Source organism: Mchenga conophoros, linkage group LG12 (assembly GCF_057382185.1).
Source record: "Mchenga conophoros isolate Kocher_MC1m ecotype Shallow Benthic linkage group LG12, M_conophoros_male_GT1.1, whole genome shotgun sequence".
NCBI lineage: Eukaryota > Metazoa > Chordata > Actinopteri > Cichliformes > Cichlidae > Mchenga > Mchenga conophoros.
Window position 1 is genome coordinate 33,634,442 of NC_140537.1, and position 11,411 is coordinate 33,645,852.

General features: G+C 38.2%; 1 protein-coding gene across 1 annotated transcript; it reads left to right on the forward strand.

The window, feature by feature from the left end:
* Nucleotides 1-231: 231 nt before the first annotated feature.
* lox (lysyl oxidase) lies at nucleotides 232-7,694 on the forward strand. The gene is made up of 7 exons (XM_085293188.1): nucleotides 232-805; nucleotides 1,421-1,529; nucleotides 2,575-2,706; nucleotides 2,851-3,007; nucleotides 4,971-5,066; nucleotides 5,243-5,358; nucleotides 6,632-7,694. The coding sequence occupies exons 1-7, from the start codon at nucleotides 304-306 to the stop codon at nucleotides 6,636-6,638; spliced, it is 1,119 nt and encodes a 372-aa protein (XP_085149314.1). The 5' UTR covers nucleotides 232-303; the 3' UTR covers nucleotides 6,639-7,694.
* Nucleotides 7,695-11,411: the final 3,717 nt, after the last annotated feature.

Genomic DNA, 11,411 nt, shown 5'->3' on the forward strand with positions numbered 1-11,411 from the left:
ATTTGATAGCACACAGCTGGAGACTGCTGGGAAACTTACTGGACATCTACAAAACTCAGTTTCAACTGTATGCTTTTTTATTTTTTGAGTTGAAGCGAGAATAAAGAAGTTACAATTACACCAAATGAGAGTCTGAAGCCACATCTGATACTTAAACTTAAACCACCTCTCCCTCTCTCTCTCTCTCTCTCTCTCTCACACTCTCTTGCGCTCAAACATTTGAGAGGAAGTCCTTGAATCAGCAGCTGTGTGGCTGGAAAAAGAGCAACTCTCATTAAAAACTCAAGAGATTTGCTATTAATAATGAAGGAGCTCTCCCCCATCGTTTTGCTGATTTCTTTTGCACACATTTGTTTCCTCTGTGCTTTTCTGGATGGAGCTCGCGCCCAGGAAGGTCCTGCTGCTGACTCACTTCGTCGGGGGTTGACATGGCAACATAACGGGCAGGTTTTCAGCATCCTGAGCCGTGGCTCTCAGTACAGGCCCTCCGCAAGGAGGCAAAGCGGATCACCCAGCCAGGGGAACCCCGTGGTTGTCCTCAGCAGTGCTAACGATACAGCCCGGGGCTCCCCGAGGGTCCCTGCGGCCAGCAGCTCGGCGCAATTACGCGCCATGACGCACCAGCGGCGGCAGCGACCTGACTCCGGCGCGGTTGGACGGGAGGACGTGATGGTGGGAGATGATCCCTACAACCCGTACAAGCCTTCCAACTATGACCCTTACTATAACTACTACAACTCGTACTACAGACCTAGACCTCGGGTTCAACCCCGACCCGGTTATGGCACCAGCTACCACCAGAATGGTAAGAAAACTAGCTTGCTTATTCATTAGGACGTCACTGACAAACCATCACAAAACAAGCTGGCATGATTAAAATCAGTAAAATTACACAAACGTAGGTTTTTTTTTTTCATAAGACTGTGAGCTTACCATATATTTAAACACCTCACATCGCTTGTGTTAAGTGTTGGCTCATAACCTCATGTTATTTTGTCTACATGCAGCTTTTTATAGGCTCAGCGTTCATGCTCAACCAATAACCCTTTAAATGTTGACTTGAAATAAGGTAGATTTGGAGTTTCTACAGCCTTCCTCCATATACACAATGCCTGCAGGTGTTTCAGTGTAAAGATCCTGTAACAGCCCATTTCAGCTTTGACTATTTGGCACGACCAGTTTATAAGTTTTTCCTAAGCACATTTATAATATGCCTTAAGGGGCTGATCTTAAAGCTAAATGTTGCTGGCTTTCAACTTAGACCTACATGTTAAACTACACGGTATCTCAGTAGTATACTGAGCCAAGGTGTCACTTTTAAAGTTTAGTTTAAAGGTTTTACTTTCTGATGTCATAATGTCATGTGAGTGAAAGTGGAAAGGGATGAAAACAGTATACATCTGCCGTGTCTTGTTTGCAGGACTCCCTGATCTGGTTCCTGATCCATACTACATCCAGCTCGCTACCTACGTCCAGAGAGTGCCCATGTACAACCTGCGCTGTGCTGCAGAGGAGAACTGCCTTGCCACGTAAGATAACACAGCTGACTGCAGGCCTCGGTTCTGCTGCCTGTTATCAGATATATTTTATTTTCACACTGTGCGTTTTAAAATTCACCAATCAGCTGTAACTTCACTTTGAGTATGAGTGACTGATTGAACGAAAAACTAATGTGTGAATGGACAAAATAGTTTTTTTAGTTTCAGATGTGAAACAGTATAAAAGGAGAGGGACAGATGCCTTCACTAATAACTAGCTGCACAGTCAGACAAATGCTGGTGTCCTTTTTTACTCCCACTGAGATAATTTCTGTGTATGACATAAAAATGTGAAGCTAGGACTGACCAAAATTCAGGAGCTCAGTGAAGGAAGCTGACAACTTACTGCAGGTTCGTTCAGCAGCGCCCCCTGGTGTGCAGACGTCAGCATATACACACAAGTTTGTTTTTTACATAGTATCAGAATCAGAGTCAGAATTTATTGCTAAATCTTGAGCAAATTTATAACATTAGGAAATTGCTGCGGTACTTAGTGCGAAACATACTATAAGACACAGACTTAAATAAATATAAAAAGTGCTAAGCAGATATATGTGTGTGTAGATAGATAGATAGATAGATAGATAGATAGATAGATAGATAGATAGATAGATAGATAGATAGATAGATAGATAGATAGATAGATAGATAGATAGATAGATAGATAGATAGATAGATAGATAGATAGATAGATAGATATCAACTGATGCTGTGCTTGAGAGTCACCATCTACCGGAACCAAATTCCTTGTATGTATCTGCACATATAAATGGCCACTAAACACGATTCTGATTCTGATGAAGTGCTGTATTTGGGTAACCATCTACCTGTGTCCCAAAAGAATATTATATGATTTATAAGATACATTTAATAACATACTTTACATGGAACATACCTCATCTACTGAAATTCCAAATCATTTCCATTTCAGTGATGGACACAAGACTCAGTGTTTGTGCAGAATTCCCTCTTTTATTCATTCAAACTGAAGACTTGACTTTGAGCTCGTCTCTCGCCATCATCTCTCCTCCTCTAGGTCTTCTCGTTATTCTCAGGATTATGACACCAGAGTTTTACTGAGGTTTCCTCAGAGGGTGAAGAACCAGGGAACGGCCGACTTCCTGCCCAGCAAACCTCGATATGCCTGGGAGTGGCACAGCTGTCATAAGTAGGTTGCCAGATGAAAGGGTTTAACGTGGTTTAGAGATTCACGTTGGTATACATTTATTATCCCAGTATTGTTCCTGGACTTACTTTCCCAGTTATTTGGTAGTTTACTGCCACACTGTGACTTTATTGTGGTGTTATTCAGTCACTTCCACAGCATGGACGAGTTCAGCCTGTACGAGCTGCTGGATTCCCGAACTTATAGTCAAGTGGCTGAGGGTCACAAGGCCAGCTTCTGTCTGGAGGACACCTCCTGTGATCCAGGATACTATCGCCGCTTCGCCTGCACCTCACACACTCAGGTACAAAAACACATTGGGGACAATATGGAAGTAAATTCATTTATATATTGGATTACTTCTATATTACTATTAAGGAGAAAAACACATTAACCTGACTTGTAGACGTCATATCTTTTATAAATATGACAGAGTACTGTATAATGAGTACTTTTGATCTTATGAAGCAGTTCTTAGTTTCAGCTAAAGCAACTTTTTTCCTGGTTCCTGAAAGCTGAAAACTCATTGATGCCATTTTTTTTTTTACAAAAAAAAGAAGAAATCAATATTTTAAAAATCTTAATATTAAAAGGAACAAGGAAAAAGTACTCTTGCTTAACAATATGTAGCCTAGTTTAGGGCCTGAAACTAGATGATTTCTGAGCTCACAGACTGTAGACAGCACAGGTTTTTATTCTATAAGAGCCATGTCTCTTACAACTAGGGATGGGTATCGAAAACCGGTTCTTGTTGAGAACCGGTTCCCACTGTTTCAATTCCTTGGAATTGTTTGCCATTTTTGCAAACGATTCCCTTATCGATTCCAGTCGCCCCGAATGACGTCATCACGTTGCGGAGCGTCATTTACCTGGCAGGAAACACGGCGCGTAAGCGGCTCAAACGCTCAAAAGTTTGGTCATACTTTACGAGAACAGATGACAACAGGGCAACTTGCAATACTTGCAAAGTAGATGTTTAATTTAAGGGAGGAAACACTACGAATATGCAAAAGCATTTGCTCACAAAACACGCGATGACCTTAAATGAATGTCGTGTTTTTAATTCCGCTCCGGACTCGTGAATCTCAACCCAGCAGCAGCGGTAACGTTTGCACGTCCTCTCCCGTTAATACGGCAGGTAAATAATCCACTAACAGTGCATATTATGTTAGCGCGATCTGCCTTATTACAAAACCTGCCATTACTGTGCATTTAGGTGACCATGATGAGAGAGACAGAGTCTGGCTCAGATGCTGGCAGCTCTCGCTGCAGTCTACCGTTAGCGTCTCCTTTCAGGCCAGGATAGACGAATGTCACCGAGCAGTGACTAAGTTTGTGGTAAAAGGCTTGCACCCATTTGCCACAGCAGATGCCCCCGATATTCGGTAAGTGAATGTGTTTAATTGTAGGCAGGGACATTACTGGATATTCTTGTGTAATTGCTACAGAATAATTTATGTTATACTTTGTTATTGCTACAGAAGAATATTTATTTTATTATTTTACATTTACAATTTTTTTTCCTGGGGCCCCTTTGACACCCCATTGAAGAGCCGTAGGCTGTGGATCTCTTAAGATCTCACTGTTGGGCTTGTAAGGCCATGTTACTCCTAAATTTCTATCTTGTTCAAAGAGAAGATATAAAACAAAGTTCTAAGCTAATCGACCTTAGTGTTCACCTTTTTTAAAGAGAATCGATAAGAGAATCGAATCGTTAAACAGAATCGAAAATGGAATCGGAATCGTGAAAATCTTATCAATACCCATCCCTACTTACAACCATTAATTATATATATTCAGCAATTCATCATTTAGCACATTAATTTTCATTCGGTCTGACTAATAAACTATTTGACAGCTTGAATGCAATTAAGCTACATTGCAAAACAGACTCCAGCAACAGTGGGACGTAGGACAGGACCCCCTGGTGGTGGCTGAAGCAAGTGGAGTTTGAAAGGCAGAATGACGGAAGAAGACTGAGATTTATAGCACATCCAGGGCTGATCGGCTCACATGGGGAGGCAGGATAATAACTGGTCATGATGAAAGAATTAAGTTTGACAGCGTTTAAAAGCAGAAGTGATGCAAAGAATAGATTAGCAATCCAAACACCCACAAATGCAGCCAGATGAATGAATACAGCTATCCCTTATTGACGTTACGCATAAGCCTCAACAAAAATGTCTTAAAATTGTGTTGTGAATGTTTATATTAAGTTCACAGGACTGTGTTAATGTGGAGTTTTTTTCCCTTTGTTTTTCTAATAGGGTTTGAGTCCAGGTTGCTATGACACCTACAATGCTGACATCGACTGTCAGTGGATTGACATCACTGACGTCTCTCCTGGAAAGTACATCCTGAAGGTCTGATTCACATGTCATGGTTTTGACCGTTCTGTGCCTTTTTAAAATACAAAACAATATATTATTGAGTTGTTAAAGATTGAAAATAGTAAAGTTTTGCCAAATGTTGTTGATTTGGTCATATAATTTTCACCTTCTGCACTGATGAGTGTTGTAATACACTCCTTTCCTGTCAGGTGACAGTAAACCCCAGACAGCAAGTTCCAGAGTCCAACTTCAACAACAACATCGTTCGATGCGATGTTCAGTACACCGGCACCTCTGCACATGTGTCCGGATGCACCGTGACAGCGTGAGAAACCTCTACGTTTCCTTTACTGTTAATTCAGGCTGATTTGGTGAAGCTGTGAAATAGAAGAACAGCCATAGAACCATGTGATTACATCACAAGAAATCAGCTGATGCATTTTAACATAAGGACGTCATTGGGTGTTAGCGAGACCTGCTGTGATATTCTGTCTGGAGATGGTGGCACTAACAAAAAGACAGGTGGCCGAGGTGGAGGTGGCAGAACTGAAGATGCTTCACTGGGAGACAGCTGGATGGACGGGATTAGGAATGAGTATATCAGAGGGATAGAGCAGGTTGAGCAATTTGGACACAACGTTAGAGAGGCAAGGCTAAGATGATGTGGACATGTGCAGAAGAGGGATAGCTGATATACTGGAGAGAGGAGCTAAATATAGAGCTGTCAGGGAGGAGGAAAAGTGGAAGACCACTAAGAAGATTCATAATTGTAGTGAAGGAGGATATGTAGAAGAGCAGTGTGGCAGAGGGGGATGCTAGGAAGAGGATGAGATGAAGATTTTTCTGTGGTGACACATTAACTTGAATATCTTTGGACTGTGGGAGGCAACCAAAAATACCTGGAGAGAACCCATGCAGGTACAGGGAGAACATGCAAGCTTCTTACAGAAAGACTCCAGCTGACCAGCATGTTGAAACCAAGAACCCTCTCCCTTTGAAGCGATAGTCCTAACCATTACATCATTGGATTATAGCCTGGTAAAGCCCAGACAGAGAGTGGGTAACTCACTAATCTGTGCTGCTTTGTGAAACAGCTCCTTCTACACCTAAGAAAAGATTCAGTTACAGACATAAATTCTGTACTGATTACTGATTTTTTATTATAGATTTTCCAAAACTAGAAAGTGAAGACTTCCTTTCAGGTATAAAGGTGCAACTGTGTTCTGTGATTGATGATCACATGTAAAAGGTGCAACTGCAGGTTTATTAATCAGCTGATTTGTCTAAGTAGTAAAAAAAAAAATCAACATTTGTTGTGATTCTTTATGTTGTTTCAACCTGTGGAGTTCCACCTTATTTCCTGACTTTGTTCTGGGGAACACATCCACTTCCTACTGTCTCTACAAGATACCCACAGCTCAGTTTAATATTTCACCGAAGCCAGAATTCTGCATTTTGCTGACAGAAAAGTAAACTTAATTTTACGTCTCTGAGTGAAAATACAGGATGTTTCTTTAGCTTTTATCTAATTTATGAATTCAGAATGACTGGAACCAACTACCTATCAATCATCAGTACCTTTGCTTTGCTTTTTGCAGCTATTGAGGTGAATCCCTGGATATGAGCCTGAAGATGAACATAGAAGACGCATACAGAGCTGCACAGGAGTTAAACTTACAGTTTGTTCGCATGTGAGTCAGATGATTCAAATATACACAATAAAAAATACTCAGGACATGGAAATACCTGAAATAGGGACGATATGCTGATTAATATTTTAGTATTTTTGAGTTACTGGGGTAGATGATCGATTTATGATGGATCCAAACCAGAGATGGAAAATAACTCAGTTTGTGGCTTTCACAGCAGTTCTGATTCATGACATGTGTACTGTATTTCTATATTGAGAGAGACGTTGTACTTTTTGCTTCCATACTACTACACGTATCTGACAGTTGGAGTTACTGGTTTCTTATTTTTTTCTTACTTTGCACATTTAGTTTTTATATCCAACATAAAAGTTTGTTTAAAGAAGCTACTTTTTACCCAAAGGCCATTAGATACACTTTTTTAGCCTAAATAATTTCAGGGCAGGATTGAGTAGGAATTTATTTGCCTTTATATCATGTTTTTTCTTTTAATTTAGTTTTCTCATGACCTCGTGCGCTTTTTCTATTTTAAACTGCAAAAAACTATTTCATGTGAGTGGGGCAAAACAGACACGCATGCTCTCTCTGCGCTTCTATAGACTGCTTCAGTATTAATTTAATGTTTGAAACTTTAAACACATTTCGATGACAGTTTCTTGGCATTTTTAAATATAATGGACATTTCATTTTTTCAGTATCCTGTACGATTTAATATGCTTTTTTGGTGCTATAGACTAGATTTTTGAGTTTTGGTGCTAAAATATATAAAGTTTGCACTTTGTGTTTACGAATTTAAAAAACGAACAAAAAAAAAAAATCCTGCCTGTAAATCCTTTACAAGTGAGTAAGTGTGTGTGTGTGTGTGTTTGTGTGTGTTAACTGTGTAAACACAGTACACAGTGTGTGTGCCTGATGACCTGTAACCACACATACCTGCAGAGCTGTGTATAGGCCAAGCTCATGTCTCATGCTATCATCCTACATTTCTGCTTCATATCACACTAATAAAGTTTGCTTGAATGTGAAGTCATTCGTGTTAACATTTGTCTGTTTTAATGTGAGTTTTCACCGTGTCCACCGGCAGCTGTGGCTCAGGTGGTAGAGCAGGCTGTCAACCAATCAGAAGGTCAATAGATCTTCCTTGGGCAGGTTGCCCCTGATACATCCATCACAGTGTGTATGTCAATGTTAGATAAATGTCCTTAAGTATAGATAAAAGCCCTGTGTGAATGAGACTTGCAGTGCAAAACGCAAAATTAGGTAGAAAGGTGCTACATACCAGTCATTTACCGTTCAAGCCGTAGCCTCTGGGGCTGGAAAACGAAGCAAATGTCCATTTGAGGCTGACTCCAGAAGTGAGTCACTGCTAATAAATCCCCAGGCCAGCATTACAGGATAAAAAATAATGTTATCAGTCTCTTTTGGTCATAGATAGTTTCTTCCATAAGCACTAAGGTACAATCCAGGTACATGCTCCAGCTACGAGTGTAAAATACCAGTATTCCTTAGGTTGCCAAGTATTAATATTAGGCTGCATATTAAAGATGCCATATTATCCACATTTTGAAGCTTTAGCATGACTATTTTTACCACCACAATGTTTTTCTTTGGTTTTGTGTGCTGTTGTTTTTTTTAATCAAAAGCAACCATATTTGAACAAAACGTTAGCAACTAGCAAGCTTGCTTAGGAATCTGCACCCTAAAACTGCACGGGTGATCTTCAAACACACAGATACCCACTAACTAGTGCTAAGCATAAGAGGAATATAATACAGAAATTTCATGCACCAAAACTGAAGCACAAACTCCTTAAATAAAAAGCCATTCATGTTAGTCAGTTACTTTAAAAATCCGAACATTGCTACAGCTGCCAGTGATAGGACACGTATACACACCCTGTAAAACTGGGCATTTTAACAAAACAGTTTCTGATGATTGATTTACTTTTGTACAATCATTAGTAGCCATTACAGGGACTGCAGCTTTTAACACTTCTCTGTTGCCTTCACTTTTCAGCCACATGATTGCAGCTTGGTTCCATTAAGCACATATTTGTGTAAGTGTGATAAATCTATACAGTACATTGATGCAACTTGCTAACCATTGGGTGACATATATAGCAACCATTCACAAGAACAGTCACATTATTATTATTATTATTTATATTACAATAAAAAGACCTACAATATTGAGAATAAGTTTAACATTCAGATGGTCCTCTGTGAGGAAGCCGTTGGTGATGGTGGGAAGGAAGAACTCTCGTTTAACAGATGAAGGGACAGAAATGAGAAAAAAGAAAGCTTAAAGAGACGAGGATGAAATACAAACTATGTGGCACAGTATTACTATTACTGGCACGTACTGGAAAGAAGCAGGTATAAAGAGTAATAAAAGTGTAATCTGAGTATTATCTTCTACTTGGTATTCTTGTCACACCGAGCCTTTACCTGAGGAAAACCTTTTGTGGTTAAACTTATGTCATTGACACCCAAAACAACCTGTCCGGTATTTAGATTGTTTCAAATATTTATCTGGGTAGATTGTCTCCATTTTTAATTATTAATGTTTTTTATTGTTAAATGAAAACAAAAACAAAGAATCTATGGATTATTTCTTTATTAGACATTTTAGCAAATAATAAACAATATAATCACTCATTATTTTTATATATATTATGGTATTATTTAGTGTGAATGCTGACTTATTTATTTATTTATTTATTTATTTATTTATTTGTCATTACTCAGCTTTTTTAGATTTTAAGGATGTTTACTTTCCAAACTTGGAAAATTGTAAGTGCACTTTACCCTTCAGGTGAATGATTCCACCTTTTTCAGCTCATTCAACATTTTTAACTTAACATTCAGCAATTATTTCATTTCAGCTCAAAACATCTATCAGCATTCAAACTGCAGTTTCTTCAGAAAGTGCATTTTCTAGTTTTTTCACTTTCTTTCCTTCTTTCTTTCCTGTGACACTAGATGTCAGTGTTGAGGTAAAAATGAGCTGCTGATGCCTCGTCTAGTAAAGCAGAGGTTTACAGGCTGTTATTATGGAAACACGGAAACACAACCTAACATTTATATCCCATCTGTGGAGTAGCTTCTGCGACTAAAAGTTATGTAACTGTGTATATGATGTCAAATGGCTCATTTTAGAAGACAGATCCAGGATGCTGACAAAGAAACCACTGAATTTGGAAGTTTGTTTTAAATCATTGCGGTCGGGAAAATAAATTATCTTTCGCTCACTATTTAGCGTAAAAAGGACATTTTTCTTTAGTATATCTAATTTTTCGTGCCAGACAGACCATTTGTGAAGTTGTATTAATATTTGTGTTCAAAATGATAACAGAAAAAGGCTCTTGTTCAGGCTGGGAGAGGGTGAAGAACACTTTAAAATGTTTATGCAAAATTGAAATACTTGGGCTATTTTTTTAATCTTCATTGTTTCAGCCAAACGTTAAGATTCATGACGTTAAAAATAATTAAAATATAGATTTAAGAATATTAGTTTAACATGAAATGAAACATAACAATAAGAACTGCCCTTATGATTCTATATAATCATATAATTACGATTAGAATGAAAACCCCATTCAGGATTTCAGTGTGGTCTTTATTCTAAGGATAACGGATCCATATAACGGACTTCATTTCCTTCGTCTGCGCTGCTGCCCTCATCGAAGATCGTCTATTGAAACAACGCCTCAGTTACCAGCAGGAAAAAGACACCGAGAGACTGAGCATAAGACAGACTCGGTGCTCCACTTTTTTAATAATAGCTCCGGTTATTAAAATAAGTTCATTATTAGGATACTAAATATTAATAGTCAGAAATGAAAAAAAAAATTAAAGCGGGGTTTACATAGGCAGGTTTGAAAGGTAAGAAAAATATGGTTATTTTAAGAGCATTGGGAACAGTCTGTGTGTTGTGTGAACTTGATGTTTCTCCATTTCTGTAAATGCTAACTTTAACTCATCATGGTCCTTTTCTTTCTTTCTTTCTTTCTTTCTTTCTTTCTTTCTTTCTTATTTTTCTTGTTGTAAAATACATTTCTATATAATACTATATATATATATATATATATATATATATATATATATATATATATATATATATATAAGAAGTGGACACATCTGGTCAGAAAAATCAAATAAAGGTCACATTTCTGCACATTATTCGTCTCCACTTTTATTAATTCAATTCTTGTAACAAAGTTGAAGATTCATTATTACCATTACAACAATTAATAATATTTATTTGATGTACTATCTACAATTTTATCTTCGCATTTCTATAAAGGACTTTTAAACAGTTATCAAAGCCTCTCAGCGCGGCTAATGTAACTCGATATAGGCTTGTCCAGCTCCACTCTTTCTCAGTTACATAGATAGGCATAGCTTTGATTGTTCAAATTGCACTTGTTGGACCTCAAAATGGTCCAAAGGAAAGAAAAACAGCAACAACACACACCCCCTTCTTCAATTTCAATGTCTATGTTTCTACATGTGAAACACTGAATTAAAGCGTCTGACAATCAACCCTATAATATATTATATATCAGTCTTTTAAGTCTATATTTTGTCTCCAGCTTTTAGCAGTTTCTGTCACTCGGTCCCTTTTGCTTAAAACTCAAAGGCAAACTTCTCTGTTCAAACCCTGACCTAGCCCAGTCATCCTAGGATTGTTCCCCACTTATTTCACTTATTATTTTGTTTATTGATAA